Here is a 20942-nt window from a genome sequence, read left to right as displayed (position 1 = left end):
GCTGAAAGATAAATGAACGCAGTGGTTGTTGCTGTTTGATAGAGCTACTATAAAACAATATATGATGGAGACCCTCTGACATAAAAACGAGATAGAAGGCGAGAACGTTTCATGTAGTATGCATATTTTAGTGAACACTGATTGAAGGAGCTGTCTGGTTTTTTTTCTCAAGAATGTGTGTGTGTGTGCGTGTGTGAGTGTGTGCGGGAAAGAGTGAGAGAGTTTGTAGGCAGGTGTGGCCTGTGTGAATTCCAGGATAATGATAGGCTTAGACAATCTGACAGCCCAGTCAACAGTCTGTCTTTGACCCACAACCACCAACTGACAACACAGAAGATTACTGAAAAGCTGGGGAGTGTGTGTGTGTGTGTGTGTGTGTGTGTGTGTGTGTGTGTGTGTGTGTGTGTGTGTGTGTGTGTGTGTGTGTGTGTGTGTGTGTGTGTGTGTGTGTGTGTGTGTGTGTGTGTGTGTGAGAGTTGGAGGCTGGCTGGTTTTTATAACACTGTCACTTCAGGGATGGGCGAGAGCGAGGAGTGGCGAAAGGGAGGAAAAAAACAGAATGGTTTGGGAAAGAAGGGCAGACGTGCTCACACACTGACGGCTCTTTGGCAGCGTGCTCCATCCCGTCTCCCTCCTCCTCCTCCTCCTCCTCCTCCTTCCTTCTCTCCATGCGTCAGAGTCAGATATAAGTGTGCTGGAGGCAGGAAGCTGGAGCTGAATCAGAATTCTTGTCTTGATGAAACTGCTGTCACAGAGTGGTAGACAGACAGGCAGACAGAGCTATAGAGAGAGACACAATACGATCAGAACCAGATAGCAACAAAGACAAAACACCTCAAACAACTTGGACTCAAACGATTCATCAGACAACTTTGATGAACTCAATGGCAATGCTGGTCTTCAAGTCCTGTCTTGGAAAACTGGTAGGCGAGGATGGGTGTGAGAGTTGTGTGTGCATAGGGGATTTTTGTGTGAGGTTTTATATTCCTGTCGGGGTTTTTTTGCAGCAGCAGTGCAATTCGGGGGTTAAATGTCATTCTGAAAAGTTGTGTCTATATTGGAAAAAAAAGTTTGTTTGTGTGTAGGAAAACAAGTCCTGCACTTTTGGATCCTGCAGCTTTGTACAATATGTTCCTGATTTTATTTTACTCTCATGCAGGGAGACTGGATGTGTAGGTTGATTATTTTATGTGAGCTTCCCTGCTCATTCATTCATTTCCTCATTCACATAATCATTATAAGATTTAAGATTAAACTTGGATTTTGGAGAGTCAGAGTCAGGTTCACCTTGGAATGAGCATAAGATGCCATTCATTTATGAATTTCAGGGTGCTTATTGCCATGTATTCCTACAGTTAAATGGCTGTATACGACAGTCCTTTGATCCGCAACTCTTAGGCAAATCAGTAAATTTGCCTAAGAGTTGCACCATATACAAATATCATGCATCAGTCATACGACCGCTTGTGATTTACTCAGAGCTGATGGCATGCCATGATATCCCGGGATTCAAAATCTAAAACTGCTCATAAAGGCTTAAACAGAAAAGCAATATGACTTACTGTTCATTGGAAAATGCAATTGCAAACATTTGGCATAACTGTGAATACAGAACTTGTCTGTCACAGTGAATCTGTACTTGACAGCAAACTCAAGTGAAACCAGAACTTACTATTACACTACTATAGATATTTATTTATTTACTATAAAGTACTGTTGATGAATGGAGATATCATTTTTCATGTTTATTTATGTGTGTTTAGAAACCAGACTCTAGAAGTTCTAGAGGGAGTCTGGACAGAGAAGACGGTGGACTCCAACCACCGGTAAGTTACTTTCTGCAGCTGTTTTCTGAAATACATTTTGACCAGAAGGAGTTGAGGTATTTCTCCTGAATGAACTGTACTACACATATTACTCTTTTTAACATTCACTATCAAAATCATAACCATTTGCCACTCCCACCGCATCAAAAAGGGAAGTTATTTTTCTGAACCGTTTGTGTTTTTAAAAGACGAGGCTGTCTGATAAACACACATGTTGACGGAAGTCCACATTCTGGTAGGACTCACTGCAATTGGCTGCAGCGTGTGTTTGTTTTGATTAGAGCTGAGGGGATTGATCCAGGGACAGGAAGTGACCTGTCGGGGGTTGGGTCAGCAACGAGGGGTCAATGGATTCCCACAACATCACCAGTTATTAATAGAGCACTGTTACAAGAAAAGAAGTAGCCATCTTTATTACTCTGTCTGTTCCAGTGTAACACAGCATGCTGGTAGTTTGTAGTTTACTGTACTCTGCTTTAGTCTGTCCATTGATAACACTCTAGAGTGTCAAAAGTACCAATAGAGGAAAGTATGGTGGATATAGTGGTCACTGATGTAACATAAAAGTCCTAAAAGTTATATATTCTCAAGTGTAGAGCTGAAACAGTTTCCAAGTTTTCAGCTTTCCCAAGTGTGAAGAAAAGCTGCTTTCTTAGTCTTAAAGCTTCACTTTGGATTTAAGTCTCCTGACTTTTTAGAGACCCATTGATCAGTTGTTTAATCAAGAACTTAATAATCTGATAATCAATAATGAAAATAATCAATGGGACTATAGCCATAGTCGCATTATGTGCAAATATGCAACAATATCAGTGTTTGTGACAGAAGACATCATTGATTTGCTTTTCACGTTTGTGAACATAAGAGAGTTAACCACATCCTTTTTTTAAATTGAGCTCTGTGGTGTAACTCTGAAATGATTTACAGTGGCAGATGCACAGTTCCGCTCACACCACATAGTGGTGGTTACATGCAGTTGAGACCTCTAACATAGTTTGACACAGGAGGTATTAAAAGAGTCGTTGTGTTTTTGAAGCCTTTCTGTGATTACGTTTCTTCCCCTGAATCTAAATTATGTTACGTTCTTGATGCCAGCAGAAGTTTTAGCAGTCTGAAGTTGCCATGGGCCGGATATTTCTGTCTCTGTAATTCATCTCTCAGCTTGTCCTCCTCCTCCCATTGAATGTCTGTGGTTTGTGGTTTTAAAATCTCCCGTGTGTGTGTGTGTGTGTGTGTGTGTGTGTGCGTGTGCGTGTGCGTGTAAAATGCTGTAATAGAGTATTTTTGGGTGTTAGTGGTTGTCAGACCACAACAATCTGATAGCTTTCGAAGCCCTCTATACAGTTTTCTCACACAGAAAAAACCAACAGAGATTCAGTTATAATACAACAAAGTAAATATATAAGATGTCTGGCACCACAAGAGTTTCGTGGCATAATTTAGGCTTACACAACCATCAAATCAAAAAGAAATGCTGCAGGGTTTTTCTGGGATTGCACTAACAAAGGACATTTTCTTTTTTGTTTTTCCGGGATCGGACAGAATATTATTTTTACATCAGTAACACAGTGCGAGACCACACACCTCTTAAAACAGAAACAGCTTCTTGACCAAACAAATTGAGACGCCCTGTCGGGTGGCAAGTTAGTTTGATAGGATTTCTTCAGAACCAGCCTTTATTTTCTTGCCTGTGAAGTTTTAATTTCCTGTGACGCTTCTGATTACATGTGTGACTGAGCTCTTGCTAACCCAGTGTTTTGTTGTTGTGTTTGTTTGTTTGTTTGTGCAGACAGGAAACCAGCACATATACCAGCCCGTTGGAAAAGCAGGTAATAGACAGACCCTGTCCGTCTGTAATTACATACAATCGCTATTGTTTTAATCTCTCTTCTCTTTCTGGTTTTTTTTTTATCTCCCAATGCATGCAGTTCACACATATACCATCACATAGCTCTAACTCACCCTGTGTGTACAGACTCTGTATCTCCCACTACGAGCAGATTGAGTGTCAGTCTGCGTTTGTCACTGTCTGCTTGCAGAGTTTACAGTCTGATGCCACAATAGAACAGATCTGATTGTGAACTCTGCAGCCAGTGAGCAAACCCAACTGTGTTTATATGGACTCAGAGAGCAAGTCAAGCTCAATGTGTTGTGTTTAAACTGTGAATATGCTCACCGTGCAAGGAGCTGAATGCAGAGATAAAAGAAAGCCTGAAATAGTTTTACATTTAGGAGATTTTGAGCGACAGTTTACAGGTTTTTGTCAGTGTGCTCAAAACAATTCTGTTTTCATTATTTAATTGATTATTGTCATGTTGAGCTGAAACAATTAGTTAATTAGTCAATCTAGATAATTGATCGGCAACTCTTTTTGAATAATGGAGTCATTCAATTTCAGCTGTTAAATCAACTAGAATTGCCAAACGGCTTCTCAAATGTGATTACTAAGTAACTAAGTAATGTGTTACTAAGTATCTAAGTTTTATATAATTTAGATTTGATTTGATTTTGAATTTTAGACTGTTGGAAAGACGGAGACCTAATGATGTCACTTTTTTTCATACACATCTATTAATGATAATGAAGATAATCTTTAGCTGATTTGAACTACCACATCAGTTGCTTGGGTACTTTGGTCTCTCAGCAAGAGCTGCTGAAGAATGTAAAAGTACAATTTGTCCAGAACTTTAATGCACGAGGCTGCAATGAGAAATAACTGATAAATAATTTTCACTTTTATATGTTGCTTCCTGCAGAGCATGCAGCTCCCCCAAAGAAGCCACCTCGACCTGGGGCCCAGGGCCAAGTGGGCAGCCTGGCCTGTCTAAATACTGGAGACAGTTACAACGATGGAGTCAAGGTACACAATCGCACAGTAAACCCAAACAAAAGACTTGCACATAAACATGCGAACACAAAATAATAAACAGAAAACCCTGTAAGTACAGCACACACACAGACAAGGATACATTTACTAAATATACAGGTTGCATGTTTTTAATGTTTTAATATTTTCCTTTTATCTTCTTTTCCTTTGGTTGCTTCCTCCCTCTCTCCCCTCCTCCTCTTCCTCCTCCTCTTCCTCCTGCATTCTGCCTTACTGTCGACCTCTAGCCCTGGCGGGTAAGCAGCACACTGTTTGTGTGTGTTTACTGTGCGTCTTGTCTGCTAGTTGATCACACCCAGATTCTTTTGATTCCTTCATCCAGTCAGTTCTTCTATTTCTCTGTCCAACAAATCTAATTCTGAATGTTTTCATATCAACAAAAAATGTAACATTTATAACAACCTGCTGTTCTGTTTGTGTCAGTTTTCTTCTTTCTACAGTCTTTTATGCCCAAAATTAACATCCAAATCTACATAGTTGTTATATTGTCTTATACTAACAGTATTTATGTACCACTCTATCACACTGGATACTATTTTACTTTAATCACACTAGAAAACATTTTGACCTATTAATGAATTAATGAAGCAGTTTTCAAGGCTAGAAGAGGGATCCTACATTGTTACTTTCTGTAAGGTTATCTCCATTTAAATGTTTCTCCACATCTGAATAATAGAGGGGGTCATATGTTGTACAGATTGTATAATATGATATAATATATTGTAAATTCATAATATTAATTAATAATTAAATCCATTTAAACCAATGTGTTACTGCCATCTAATGGCCAAAATAGAGAGCTACACATAACATTTTGTATCATAGATCATAGCCTTTTCACATTCGTTCATTTATTCATTTATTCATTTATTCATTTACTCATTAATCTACTCATTCACCTGTATGAAAAGGGTTTTTTTTGTAAGTTGACAGCCCTCAGCAGTTGTGGCCTCTCTTCTTCATCTTAAACTGTTTATCTACTCGGCTATATAAAAAGCAGCGTTGTGCGTTTTAAAGGCATGTTTCATGTACGTCTCTATGATAATGCAGGATATTTACAATTGTACAGGCTTATATTTTTCATCAACATAGTATCAACTCGTTCTCGGTGCGTCGTTGCCGGTTCTCACCCGGGTCTCATCCAGTCCACCAGTCAGTCATTGGGTTTTTTGTCCTCCCATCATTCAGCTGCAGCCACAAGAGATAAGCCCGCCCCCCACGGCTAATCTGGACCGCTCCAACGACAAGGTGTACGAGAATGTGACAGGATTGGTCAAAGCTGTGATTGAGATGTCAAGCAAGATTCAACCAGCTCCTCCGGAGGAATACGTTCCCATGGTCAAGGTAACCGAGGAAAAGTTATCCTCTCTTGAGCTGCAAACCTTGACCTCAAAACTTGAAAGCATTACACTGATAAGTGCTGTTCTGTCCTTCAGAGGGCTGCATGTAAATACTCCTTTCAAATGAATAATTCCTGTTAACCAGACCCCACAGATCTGACCTTTTTAACTTCACTACATTTTGCTTTTAATTGTGGGGTTTTAGTAATTGAAGTCCCCATATGAGTGCCTTTTTCTTATCCTTTTTATTTTATTTCTCCACACTGATTATATCTATTTGTGTAGGAAATATTACCTAATTTCCAATCTAAATCTGGTGTTCTAAAATCACTTTATGGCATGTTTTTTTTAGATGTATATACAGTATACAGAATTTCTTTATACGCAATGTTAATTTATTTCCTATTATGTGTATTTGTGATCCAAATCTTAGTAATACGGTCTGTGTGTTTCAGGACGTGGGTCTGGCGTTGAGGACGTTATTGGCCACAGTGGATGAGACTCTACCACAACTTCCAGCCAGTACACACAGAGAGGTAAAAACACACACCTCTGTGTTTTTTATGATCTATTTTGAGTGGTGTGGAATCAATTATGTTTCATTTTCATTAAAAGGATATTAATTATTACTAGTATCCGTTGACGTTGGTATTTTTTATCCTACCAGATTGATATTTAATACTCTGGTTTTCTTCAACAGATCGAGATGGCACAGAAACTTCTGAACTCTGACTTGGCAGAGCTGATCGGAAAGATGAAGTTAGCCCAACAATATGTGATGACCAGGTTTGTCCAAATATTAACATTACAATATAGAAAGAATACTTTTCAATGACTTACAGTGCTTTAAATTTAAAGATATCATGAAGTTTTCATGTAATAAACACCTACATTCTTAGCTTATATTTTATTACAGTTTTTTGTAAATATTTATTGGGTGCAGTCAATCACAGGGCACATTATTATTCCTCTTAAGGACACCAACTAAAATAATTAAGTTAAAGACAAAGTAATAATATTTAGTCAGTGTTTGAAAAAAATGTCAAATCAGTTACAGACAGAGGAACTTTTTACAGCTCTCTGCCAGGGTGTCTTATTTGATGCTGTCACCTGGGGGGCGCCAAAGTCAGAGATTTTAAAATTGTACCAAAAATTGCTTTGATATTGTACAACTCATCTCCCTCGCTTATCTAACCACTAGTACCAATCTGTATTCGTGATGTGGTTTACATGTTTTTTGCTCTGTCCCAGTCTCCAGCAGGACTATAAGAAGCAGATGTTGACAGCGGCTCACGCTCTTGCAGTTGATGCCAAGAACCTGCTGGATGTCATCGACCAATCACGGCTCAAGATGATGTCCCAGTCCCGCCCACACTAGCCCACCGACAGCTGAGCTGACCAACAGGAAATTGGTCTATAATTTCAGAGACCGCATCAGTCTGGTTACTGTACAAGCAATGGAGAATTAAAGTGATGTCATGATATATGGGAGTTATCTAAGCTGACTGCTTTACATCAAAGGAGAAAAACAAAGGCTCTGATACTTTGACAACAGCCTGTGAAGAATCATTAGATGTTGAATCCTGTGTGAGCTGAGGTCGTCTCTCCACCACTGTGACTTTTGTAATTCAAGAACAGAGTAAAAACACTTCCTGAATCAAGGACCTGGCAGCTTCTCTCTCTTTGGACTGTAATATAATGATGAGAGGAGGAAAGGCGAAGAGGGACGGTGGTGATATCTCAAATATGGTTCTAGACCTCAGATGAGCCTGATACCACGGATCCCGGGTTTAAAAGGTTAAAAACCCTCTGACAGAAACACTATCATGGGAGTGATCAGATCTGAAACTGTCGACATCGGTTGGATTTGTCTTTGGCGGGATAATACTCTTAAGCAAAGCCATCAGAACCTGATCAGACTGCGTTTGATCTGCAACATATCTGCATGAAACTTCACTGTGGAAATGGACTCCGACTTCAGCCAGCAGCCATCATCAATTCATTTGTTGGTATCATGTGTTGTGACCCCTGGATGTGAACTTTACCTCTATATCACCATGGATTATTTTGAATGGGCAGATCAAACCACATGCAATCTATTCAGATCTGGTCACGTTGTGTTTGCTTTGATTGGTGCTTCAACACGGACATCCACAGTAAAGACAGCGTTGGTTTGAAGGAGCAGCCTCTTCCTCCATTCTCGTCTCTCCTCCGTCTCACCAGGTTTTATTTATAGACTAATTACAGAGGAGGAGACGGAGGGAGAGACCGGTATTAAAACTTGAGGACAGTCTAGCTCCGGTCTGCTGCCTGAAGGAAGAACACACTTTCCTCACCTTTTTTCTCTATTTCACTCACTACTTTTCCTTTTTGTTCTCACTCTTCGTGTCCTTCGTGAAGTCTTCCTCAGCTCCTCTCTGAGCCAGTTTTAAAGGCTCCAAATGTGAAGAATCCAACTCTTGTCTGGGTAAACACCGCAGACAGGAAACTCCCTTCTGGCACTCTATTTAGTTTACCCTTTTTGTCGGCTGGCTCCATGTTTTTTTGTGTTGTTTCAGCAGTCACGATCTTCTTCCTCTTTACTGAACACTTAGAATACAAGCAGATATTCAATCCCAGCACTGACTCTGATGAGCAAAAACATAACAAGAAACGCAGGTTTTGAGGATTCACTTAGTGTAACTGGATATTTCCTATTTGTCCCAGAGGAAGAGAAGGACATCATGTCTCAGACTGGTCACTGAGCTTGACTGAACCTCTTTCTGTGAGGACAGTGTCTTGTCTCCTTCATTTCTCCTCAACCTACAGTCCTAATGGCGTTCAGTTGTTCCTCGTACAAGACTGGTGTCACGCCTTTAACTGTCCCCTCACCCACCGGTGTCGCAAAGTGAATTGGGACACAAACAAACCTCACAACTGGAACCTCTGTGCTCTGTCCCAGTTTCTGTCAGGTGTAACTCTTTAAATATGTCCCTCCAACCAACAGTCCCCAGGGACACAAACAAACACACACACACACACACACACACACACACACACACACACACACACACACATTAAATGTGGAGCCACATGACTGGAGCTTGTCTTGCAGACACAAAACACTGAACTGAAAATACAGCAGATCACACGTGTCTTTGTTAATAGTGACCCCACATGGAGTATGACATACTGCTATATGAAATATACTGGTGACTGTACTAGTACAGCATGATATACAGGAGAAGGAGAAGAGCATATTTGCACAGCACCAAAAAAAAACCTAACCTTTTTTTAACCCTATTTAACCCAGATTTGATTTCCAGGTTTAGCCAGCAATGAAACTATCAAATATCTGGGTTTTATAGGGATAAAAAAAATGTTAAAAAACAATCTATTTTATCTTGTCATTGCGTAAATCTGCTCATGTTGGTATATTGTAAGCTATACTGGTGTGAATCACTGGTGAATTGTACAGAACTAGTACTAGTAAACACTGGTTTTTATTTTGTCTTCTGTGCTAAATCAGCCATCTTGTCAAATAGGAGGAGAAAAAAATGAAATAAAAATAATGACGAAATGGAAATGAGGCTGTCCACATTTTTTTTATCCCTGGTATAGATTTATTTGAAAGCATTACATTTCAGGTTTTATAATATGAAGAGTTTTTATTCAAGACTCCCCACTGTCAAGTACTGCATTTAAGTTCTACAGGGAGTCATTCTCCTGTAAAGTAGTTTATCTTGTCTTTAAGTCTTCACCTTCAAGGGAATTGCACAGATTTAAATCCCCTCTAAAACAAAAAAAGTTTTCCTGGTTTCAACATCTCAATGTTAAAATAAATTATTTGGACTCTTTAAACCAAAGATGAGAATTCATCCCCTGATTGTGTCTGCAGGTGGAGGATTTAGTGGCGGACTTAAGAGGTAAATGATTGGACCACTACCAGAGTATTAAGTTTATTGACGAATGTAAAGGTGTTTAAAGGCAAGTCATACTACTTGATATATTATGATACATTTAGCCCATCTTAACTGGTTTCATGCTGTAGTTTGGACAATCCATTAGAATAATTAAGCAGAGTGCAACATGAACTGGAAAGTGTTCAAGTTCCTAAGATTTCTCAGGAAATATAAGTATTAAAAACATTGCTGAAAATCTGCATTCAGTGAGAGTCAAAGCCATAATACAATATCTATGACGTCTTTTTAAAAATAACAATCAGCACATATAACAGCCACAGGGGGGTTAGGATCCTGTCAATATTTATAATACCATAATTGTGTAAGGTATTGATAAACTTTATATCTATTTAAAGAACAATCTCAACATAATTTAAGAGTTCAGCTGTTTTAACACGATATTACATAATATTACATAATATTACATAATATTACAGTCTATTGAGACCGATTTAGAGACATTTATCAAGACGCTTTTTTATACACAGCAGCAGTGTCTCCCACAGATTTTGACAGCATCGGTGTATCGCATAAACCTCAGTGTGAAACCAGTAATAATACACCTACAGTCAAAAACAGCAGTACTGTGTGTATGTGAATGGACTCGGCTCCACTGAAGTTACACAAGTTAAAGCTGTTGCAGCAGTTGACAATGTTTCCATTTCCGTCAGAGTTGACTGTGGCAGATGAGGCAGCTCCTTTGCAGGTGGCTTCACTGGCACACGACTTTGCAATAATTTTTGTGGAGCCTGAACAACACACACACACACACACACACACACACACACACACACACACACACACACACACACACACACACACACACACACACACACACACACACACACACAAACAGTGAGTATTGGGGTTAGTTATTTCAGATTGAAATCCTGTATTTTGCCACATTTTAAGAGCTGCAGTTTTTAGTTGAAATAAGAAGGGCTTATAGGACCAAAGCTGTACTGACTCCAATAAAACAAAACCTATTTTAGAGATGTGCTTAGATTCAATAAAATATTTCATACTGGATTCCAAAAATCTGCAGTTCTTTACATTAACAACCAGGTAAATCTGATATTGTGTTATCATTGATACCTAAAATGTCGACGACAGTCATGCATATGTCCTGCGGCGGCTGACATTGCCTGGTGATGTTGTTGTTGTTGCATATTTCATTGGTGGCAGAAGGACCGCACACATAGCAGGTCAGTGACTGCCCTGCAGAGTTGAGGGACAAGGCGAAAAACAGAGAAGGTGATTTGAAGTCAGTTTAAAAATATGAGATAAACCAGTGCACAATATAATGTGCGCAACAAATTCAAATGCTAAACTATGGCAGACTGGGAATTATTAGGCATTTTCAGTCTGAAAATTATATAACTACAGAAACCATTATGATACACCATAGAGTCACATAAAACAAATCCCCAAACTAGAAAGACAGCTACTCCCGAAGACAACTCTGTCAAAACTTGTACGGCATGCTTCTTTAACTATAAAGAGTATTGAAAAGAAGGCTGCATACTGTTCCTCCCTTTCAGGTTTTGTTCTCTTTTGTCACAGAGGTGATGCATCACCATAAAAACATGCACATCTATTGTTTAAAATGAACCCAGATGTATTCTGACGGCTAGAAACCCAAAGACTTCAATTAAACATTTCGTATTTCTGTAGTGCCTAAATTTTCAAATCTTTAAACTTTTATGTTAGTTACATATTTCCAATACGTCTACAGCCACTGAAACACATGGTGAGGTCTTAAAAACAAGCCTAACCATCTGACACAAGTTAATTATTACTCAATTGTTAAATAAATTAGACTCTATCATAGTGCAAAACAAGCACTGATAAACACATCTACATCAACAACAAAGCAACCCTGATAATAATTCCCCTCTCATCTTATGTTCATTCTTTGATTATTTTGGATAAATCTTTCAAAATCTGTTCATTCACTGATATTATCATTTTAATTTGTATTATTCTTATTGTGGTTGTTTTTATATCTTTTCTGTACTATCAAAATAAGGTGTGTATACTTTTAGAACAATTGTGTCAGAAAGTCTTGAAATTGCCACCAGAATCTTTTTTTTTTTTAAACAGACATAATAAAGGGAGTGGTGATTTTAGACTCTGATGTTTAACCCTGAAACTGAAGCCTTCCATGAAACCCCTACAAGATGTATACATAAAGTCACTGCCTCTAAACCCCTTATGTCCTGCCAACTTTACCTTGTATGAGTCTGGGGTTAACTTACATACCTGGAGAGAAGAGGAGGGTGAGGAGGACGAAGCCGAGCAGCATCTTCATATCCGGTGTCACAGGAGTGTCTGTTCTCCACCTGAACGTCTGCTGCCTGCTGTCAAACCTGGTGTGCCCTGCCCTGTGAGTGCATGACATTCCTAGATCTTGCTATGGTTTCACAGATACTTGTCCTTTATTTATCTCCTGCCAATCAAAAACACAGTGTGACTTATTGAGTCGCCATTCACTGAAATCACGTGTGTCAGACAAATATTAGTTACGTCATGACTCAGTCCGTGCAGCTCAACCTGTGCCGCAGGGCTGCTTCAAGTCTTGTTGACTTTCTATTTCTTTCATTCAGAGGGTACACCCATTCCTATCCAATAACAACCTCTATGAGGATATATAGTAGGAGAGAGTACAGAAATAACAAAAACAGGAGTGAAGTTTAGACATTAAAGTGGCTATGATCATTCTTATTATAGCAATGATCAAATGACAATGTAAAAAGGAATAAATACAATTATTACCTGAATCTGCAGCTCCCCTTGGCCTTACGGAGCTTTAATGTGAGCTTCAGCTTATTGTTTATCATTCCAAAAACTCCCCAACACTCTTCTAAAGTATTTTTTCAAGTTATACTCTTTGTGCTGCTGTTATTACAAACATGTCTGAGCTATCTGCGATCACTCCTCTCGTTTAAGAACTTGCGTCAACTGCAGTGTTGTGTAGCCCACAAATATCTAGGTCTTATACGAAATTGTGTTAGTTAGGCCACTAAAACACAAAGCTTGCCCTGTATCTGATGGATGTTTAAAAAGCAACTGTTTGCTAACATATCTGCTCAAAAGTTTTATGTAAATGTTGTGTTCACAACTTGTTTTCGCTGGCCTCAAGTGACCCAAAAAAAAATGTTATTGCAGATTTAAAAAAACGTACAGAAAACCCATTACATTATTTGTCGAAATGATCTTGCAGCCCATTGGCCAATGACTCATGTCGAATCTAAGGCTCCAGATATGTTTGTGCATGAAGGTGTGATTACGTTGAAACCAAATGTTTATCAAAGTCACATCCCTCATTTTGGTCTTCCCACTGCCTTCCACTTGCTCCTGAGATCACTCCAATACTACTATATTTCAAAACCTTTCACAAAATAAATGAGATCTTGCCACTAAGAAAAAAACAAAAACGTATCTGACCAACAACACCACACCGTCACTGACTAATAGTGAACGTTTGATCCGAATTACTGTTAATTAAACTTTTTTTTAAACAGCATTATGTAATAGTTTTTCACTAGATATGTGGAATACGTCATCTTCATATCTGTCACTGTCCAGTGTTAACAAAGGAATGCACCAGTACACACCCAGCACACATTCCCCCAGTTCTTCCTAGCACAGGTAAAAACACACTGTTTTAGGATTCTCTGTAAATTAAATGTATTTCCTGACACCAATAATGAATCTTAATCCGACTCATTGGAGATATGTATTCTGTCTTAATTTATCGTAATAAGCCAACAAACGCACTCACAATGCAAACTTTGTTAACAGAAACCAGTCCAGCAGTTACCATTACTACCAATCTGCTGTCTGTGTTGACTTGTCTCCTGATTGCACATGTTGATAGAAATACTGGCACGCACACATCAATCTCTGCACACAGACATGTTTTTTTTCCCGAATTTGCTGACACCTTAAAGCCAGTTACATTTTTATTTTCATTTCATATTAATAAAAAAACAAACAGGTTGCATTGCCCAAACAACGAAAAATTTAAAATCATTTTTAAAATCATTTGACGTTTGTAAATTATTCTCAAGCTCAAGCAGTTCCGTCAGCAAAGAATAAAACAATTAGTGCAGATTTCAGCATAATATGATCACAATAAACAGCTTGATAAAATAGTTAATTAACAGTGCTGTTTTTTTGCCTTCTGTAGACATGTTTCTTATTCTATGTGATGCTGAATGAAATGGAGTAGACTGCTACTTCCATTAAGCAGCTATATTGTATGATGTAAGTCAAAATTTCATAGACGCATGCCATCAGGATATTTGCAGTAAACTTGCAATACTGTGTTTTCTTTCTATATGTTAACATTGCAAAGTCAAACTTAGGAAAATATTTGTACAGTAAAGTGGAACTTACTCTATTTGTAATACACAAGGGTGAACATTAAGGATGACGAAATACAATGGCATGTACCTTCTACCTGCAATACAACCTGATCAGACTCTAGCACCTAAGTCACCTTCAACACAAGTCATTTATTTATTATATATTCTCAATGAAGAGTAACAAGTGCTTTGTGTTGCTGGTCTGTTCTTCTCATAACTGTCTGAGGCCATGTTGCACCTGTATGTCTATCATTACACACTTGGGCTGCAAAGCCATGCAATGTTCAAACCATAGGAAATTACTTTAAATACTAGTCAGCATTATGCAAAATAATTGTCATTTGATGTAATAGTGCCCAACCATAAAAAATATGCTGTCTTGGGTTTGAATATTTCAATTTATAGAAGCGTAAAGCTTAATATAGCCTTTTTTGTGCCTTACGAGAGGGCCGCCCTGGATCTATTAAAGTGCTTGAACAAGCACAATATACAGAATATAATGTATGTGTTTAAATCTGTACAAAAACATGTTAAAAACAAAAATTTAAAGGGAAAATCGTGATTCAAGCTTAACATAGAGCAGAATCGAGCAAATGCAAACTACGACTGCTGATATGATGCTGTCGATATTCTTCTTGCATAACAAGTGCTGCAGAGAGTGTCCGTAGAGTAAAGGGGGAAGCTTCATCGATGCCAACCAAAAAGCAGCAGCACCATTAGTGTACAGCAGTGACGAGTCAGAATGCAGAACAGCTCATCTTGGATCAGTTTGAAGCTGCTGTGGGGCACCGGGCCAAATGTCCTGCCTGAGCCTCCATTTCACATCTTTAACGTTGTTTTTGTGTGTTTGTGCATTCATGTCTGAAAAAAGGGAAGGAGAGGAATTTGTCTTCTCCTCATTGAGTCTTTAGTTTCTTGCTGTGGGTCCCAGACTCTCGCCTCCTGGCTTTGTGGGCGGAACGCCTGTCGGAAATATGAGATGAAAGCAGGGTTATATCACACAAATCCAGAAGAAAGTCAATTGGGTGCTGAATAGAAAACACTGGTGGATCTACTGAAAAGTGTCAGCAGCAGCAAAGAAGGTTGTTGTGTTTCCCAAACATCCTAATATACAGTATATTTGAAGATGAAAAAGCAGGGTTGCAGTCAAGACCAACTAAATCGAGTCCAGTTGAGTCTGAGTCAAGACCAAGTCCAAAGGCAATCAAGACCAAATCAAGACCAAATCAAGACCAAATCAAGTCCTGTTCAAGAGAACAATAGGCAAGTGTGTCTTTCTAATGCTAATATAGTGATTAATGAGTAAGGATTGATCGAAATAATCTATCTATAAACAATATTGCTCTTTCTTCTAACATCAAACTAATCATTACATAATATTAGAGTTTGAGGACCATAACAGGTCTCTACAGATACGTTAAGGCTGAGGAGTATTTTTTTTCATGCATCATGTTGAAAGAATCAGGCAACATTAGATACAACATTGTGATTGTCCAACCTTCGCTGGTAGAGGTAGAGGAAAAAGAAGAGCTCATCTCTGAAGCAGGAAAGTTGATGAGAGGAGGAGAAGGATCCAGAAGAGGATAAAAGGGAGGCACAGGAGCACAGGTCTGAGATCAGCGTGTTCACTCCCTGGTGGAGAGAGAGAGGACAGGAAAAAAGAACGAGAATAATGAACTCATCCACTAGCAAAAGCTGTATAGACAGAATACAAACAATTTAACTAAAACACTGAGTTCCCTGTAAAATAACGGAGGAATTTAATACAAAGTTCCTAGAAAATGTTTGGGAATGCAAAGATAATCTGCACTTTGCTTCACAAAGTCACTTTTTGTGAATGAGCCAGAATTAGTCACACTCACTCTGTACATCAACACTGTCCCCTGCAGGTGGCACACAGACTTCAACTGATCCAGAGAGAGGAGTGGAAGAACACAAAGAGACAGCAGAGCACAGTTCATACAGTAGTTTACCATACTCAAGTCATTTAATTTTACTCAGCACTATGATCAGATTATTTAGTAATTCATACACTGTGAGGCAGGACAGACCTTGTGGTTGATGAAGAGCTGTGGGGCCATAGACAGGAAGCCAAAAGCATACACTCCTGAGAGGGGAGGTAAAGTTTAAATGTGGCACATTGGTGATAAATATAAAAGTAGCTTAATCAATGGGTAAAGCTGACAAGATTTCAGTGAAGTACATTCAAAAACTTTGCTGTTAACAAATTAACCGATGAATCATATAGATGATTTTGTTTCACTGGGACAGATGATGGAAGTCAACTCACCAGTCACTAGGGTGTTGACCAACCAGGAGTAGTAACTGTCAATATAATACAATTTAATGTTAATATCGAATGAAGTAGCTGCTAAATCTGTGTACATTATGAAAGGTTTCGACAATAGTTTAAAACCAAAAAACATCTTACTTTTATTCAAGAAATACTCAGGTCTGATCTGATCTAAAAAACTTCAGTACAGTAGTTGAAGATGAACCAAGATGTAACCAGGAGAGAGTTTGTATTGAAATGTTACAAACAGTCTCCACAAACGAGTTTATGACATCTGGGGGCAACATTTAAAGCAACGTGGCAAAGCTCACCTCTTTTGGCGTAAGTAGGCCAGCGAGAAAATAGCTCCGCTGATACACAGAGGATAGACCAAGTAGGACAAGTATCTGGCCGCCTGGAGAGAAAACACACACAAAATGTTAAAATCAAACAAAGCCTGCAGCATATGAAGTTAGAGCTTTAGCGTTTGAGAAAAAGATCATACCTGTGTGTCGTACTCCACTGTCTTTCTTTCTTCCTCATCCATCTTATTTACCTACACAGTAACAGAAAAACAAATTAATTGATTAGAAGCTGAGCTAAGAGCTAAGATAAAAGACAGTGCAGTTAAATAACCACAACAAATTATACCACTCCACAAATGTTAAATCTACTGTGAATGGATGATGGAAGGAGGTTAACTGGAACCATACTCACATGGAGCTTGGAGCTTTTCCATTGAAACTGGATCTTAAACACTGTAAACACCTTCCATACCTGGCGATATGACAAGTTAGTGAGTTAAAACTGTCTGCTATGATCTTTATTATACCATTTCTGTTTGAGGAGGCCGATTGTACTAAATACCTCTAGACATGCTCCCAATCCAACAGGAAGCAGCACCAGTAGACTGGTCTCCTCTAGCAGATGGAGGAAGATCAGCAAAGTGCTGAGACTACGCCACAGAACTACAAACAGAGAGAGGGGGAGACCAAAGGAGAAGTTAGTCCCTAAATTTAACCTTGTAACAGGCACTGTGGTACGTCATTTACAGCAAAACTATAAACTAATGTTGTTCATAACTGCTGGCAGGCTCTCCTATGTTGACTGTTCTAAAAGACCTTTGCTATGATTTGATTTATTTAATTTTCCTACCTGACTTCCTGGACATTCCCACCATGCTCTTCTTTTTCCTCCATGAGCTGAAGTCATTTTTAAGAGCCAAGAATTCACAGATGAGCTGTAGAAAACCAAAGATGTTGAAAGGAAACATACTTTTAACTTCACAACGCTTAACTTGCAATATGACTAAGTTGCCTAGCAGCCTCATGATACACTGTGTTACATTTAGAGATGGGGATTTAATAAATAATTCATAATTCATGAGTGACTATCAGCAGGTGGATTCTAATGCGTATACAATATGGCATTTTTGCGGTGCTGTGTAATCTTACTTGTAGAGCTGTGATGAGTGCAGTCAACACTAACAGGTAGAGGTTGGAACCCACCAAAGTCTCTTTAATTTCATCTATGTTCTCCTCTGTGAAGCCTAGATAAACACCAAGATGCAGTATTAAAGGATTTTGTTTAGTTAAATCTCCTGACCATGTGATATGAAAAGCAAAAGCTGAAATATGTAGTGGGTTATATTATATATCTGTTAACTTTTTAGCTAACCAAACTGTCGCAGGGAATAAACCACGTCCTGTAGATGCACCCAGAACCTGAACCCCCTTAAAGAGATTCCCTCGTAGGACACGGTCAGAGGGAGCTGAACAGTGCTGCTGCTGATCGCCTATGAATGTATGGATAGATAAATAGATGTAAGGTAATGTCATTCAAAACACAGTATTTATTAGACAAGGTCTTAACTGTGTGTATATTTGTCCTACCAGGAGGTCTCTGACTCTGAAGCTGAGCTCGTTAACCAGCAGCAGAGGAAGGTAGATCATCTGTTGGCCTTCCTGAGAGCTACAAGGAGAAAAAGGTAGACAGTTTAATAGACGTTGGCCTGGGGCATCTTCCTTATTAACAGCCAGGTGGAGTTGTAAGCGGAGTAAGAACAAATATACACACACGTGCATTTAAAGAGCTTACCCAGTGAAAGGATTTGTGTTTGCTTTATGATCTAGATTTGCTTAGATTTGATGAACAGTCAACCTCCCACTCACAAGTGTTTTACAGAGAACAATCATGTTGGTATTAACTGTTGTAGAAGTGTGTGGTTTGTGAAAAAAAAAACTTTATATACCATTGGCTACCAACTTGGGGAGATCTCTCCAAGGTATCACAAGGTTCAGAAAGTTTTTTCCTGACTTTGTTCTAAACGTTGCTTCTTCTTGTTAATTACTATGTGAGTTTACCTCCTAATTACTTTAAAGTGATTTTAAAAAATAATAATAATCTGAGAAAGAATTTGAAGGGGGGCGTAAGAAAAGGTTGGGAACCACTGATATAATCGACATATCGTACGGCATACAGGGTATATGGTATTGGTTATACAGATAAAATAGATGCTTTAAGAAGTTTACTGGCTAAAAGCTTTCCTCACTTCAGCACTGGAGTATACTGATGAGAAGCAGCAAAAAAGAAGGAGTCAGCAACTCTCTGACTGAAGGATCACCTGCTTTGACCTCCAAAGCCTCATGTGACTTACACTCTCATGTAGCGCCGCACGTCACTAGGAAGCCCCGCTTTGTTGAAGATGAAGTCCTCTGACATCATAGTGATTGACAGGTGAGGTCTCCAGTGGGATACAGTGTTCTCTGATCTGGGACTGGATCTCTAATGGAGCATCAAAAAATACTTATTTGCAGCAAGGCCGCACGTCTGAGTCGGCTGTAAAGGTGACACGGTGGCTGAAATATGACTACGACAGATATTGAATTACATTTTACCTTCTGCATGTCTCTCTGCCCCTCTGTGTGTGTGGGAGTGATGTAGGTGGTAAGCTGAGCTGCGTAGTGAACTTCTCTGCTGTCCTCCAGAGGTGAAACCCCGGCTTTGTGAACATACACGACTGCAAACAGGGTGCCATTAGCTCGAGTCTGCTCTGGCAGAGAGATATTCACCTGCCTATAGAGAGAGGGAGTGAGACAATAAGTTAAAAACAGCCAGCCTTGCAGAGATGGACAAATAAGCTCTTTTCTCAATCAATTTTAAAACTAAATGTCACGCAATGGACACAGTTCCTGTTGTGGTCGTAAACAGCACCGAGCAGGAAGTCTTCTGATACTGATATCAACATATCAAGCCCACCTTTCAAATGTAGAATGTGGGTCAAAAGGGTCTATTTTTACAGCGAGGTTGAGTTGGCTGTTGTCTGGCACGAGGCAAGTGAAGACGCTCATCTGGATAAAACGAAAGAGAAGAAGAGAAGAGATTTAAAGCTGTCTTCTCATTTCAGAAAAAAAGCATTGGTTCCAAAATGAGATGCAACTGCACAAATGAAAAATTAGAACAAATATAAAAGCCTGCTATGTCCAAAATACATGTAGACCTGCAGGAATTTCCTCCCTCATGTTAATCACCAAAGCCTCTAATGGCATTAATGCAGTAGTGTCTTGAACTAGATCCTAGTTTTTGGTAGGCTCTCCTTGATTTGTCCGTTTGCTCTCAAGATTAAGGATTAATAAACAGAGGCCTGTGCTAACCTGAAGCCGGGCTCTTGCTGTCAGGTAGGAGGTGATGCAGTGCTCTCCTGTGCTTCCATCGCAGGGTTTGGTGTTGAGAAAGCCGTACAGAAGCCAGGCGGTGTGGAGCGTGTAGACCACAAAGACCCCGAGCAGCAGCTTAGCGATGGAGCTCCTATTATTACCGCTGCTGTTTTCCGCGGCGGGCTTCGACTGACACGATGGGAGCATGGCTGCTATTAATGCATATCAACAAATACGAGGGGGGGAAAATGAGATTAAAAAAAATGGACGTGGTCCGGTTTGAGGGACGGAGCTGTCAGCACAATAAAATCCTCACGCTTCCTGCCTGCCACAGCATCCTTCCGGTTATCCGAGATGCTGATGCTGATGCTGATGCTGAGGCTGGTGCTGATGCTGACAAAGCCTCAACTGCGCATGCGTCGTTTTAACCCGCAGCTACTGTGAACACATCTCGCGAAAACGGCCAAAATACCGCTAATTGTAATAATTGCTAAGTAATACCCACAGTAGCACCTGTTTTTATTGTTTTTTCTTGTGAATAGGAACAATTTTGCAGATTGTCAGACTGTTAGGTCACTATGTCACCAGGGTGTACACTGGTTTTAGGTCATATATCTTGGACATCTTTTTCTAAAAACGTATTATTTTTG

At 39.3% G+C, this 20942-nt stretch overlaps 2 protein-coding genes across 3 annotated transcripts in view; one reads left to right on the top strand and one right to left on the bottom strand.

Annotated features, from left to right (window-relative positions):
* LOC129109785 (focal adhesion kinase 1-like) overlaps window positions 1–9605 on the top strand; it is a 60367-nt gene extending 50762 nt beyond the window's left edge. Inside the window, exons 27-33 of one of the 2 annotated variants that reach the window (XM_054621917.1) lie at window positions 1764–1826; window positions 3616–3655; window positions 4583–4686; window positions 5902–6057; window positions 6509–6589; window positions 6754–6839; window positions 7305–9605. In XM_054621917.1, the coding sequence (XP_054477892.1) occupies window positions 1764–1826; window positions 3616–3655; window positions 4583–4686; window positions 5902–6057; window positions 6509–6589; window positions 6754–6839; window positions 7305–7431 (657 nt within the window). In that variant the 3' untranslated portion in view covers window positions 7432–9605. The remainder of the gene's footprint in view (window positions 1–1763; window positions 1827–3615; window positions 3656–4582; window positions 4687–5901; window positions 6058–6508; window positions 6590–6753; window positions 6840–7304) is intronic. The other variant, XM_054621918.1, reaches the window with a different exon arrangement.
* A 5655-nt stretch (window positions 9606–15260) lies between these two features.
* On the bottom strand, window positions 15261–20499 carry LOC129110083 (lipid scramblase CLPTM1L-like). Its single transcript, XM_054622234.1, has 17 exons — window positions 20290–20499; window positions 19895–19986; window positions 19534–19711; window positions 19293–19420; window positions 18529–18607; window positions 18314–18431; window positions 18091–18185; window positions 17792–17876; window positions 17504–17604; window positions 17354–17413; window positions 17142–17192; window positions 16969–17051; window positions 16655–16689; window positions 16416–16471; window positions 16227–16271; window positions 15863–15996; window positions 15261–15327 (listed from the first exon to the last, which is right to left on the bottom strand). The coding sequence occupies exons 1-17, from the start codon at window positions 20497–20499 to the stop codon at window positions 15261–15263; spliced, it is 1617 nt and encodes a 538-aa protein (XP_054478209.1).
* Window positions 20500–20942: the final 443 nt, after the last annotated feature.

Source organism: Anoplopoma fimbria, chromosome 20 (genome assembly GCF_027596085.1).
Source record: "Anoplopoma fimbria isolate UVic2021 breed Golden Eagle Sablefish chromosome 20, Afim_UVic_2022, whole genome shotgun sequence".
Taxonomy (NCBI): Eukaryota; Metazoa; Chordata; class Actinopteri; order Perciformes; family Anoplopomatidae; genus Anoplopoma; species Anoplopoma fimbria.
Note: the sequence above shows the minus strand (reverse complement) of the source record. Positions and strands in the feature narration are given on the sequence as shown.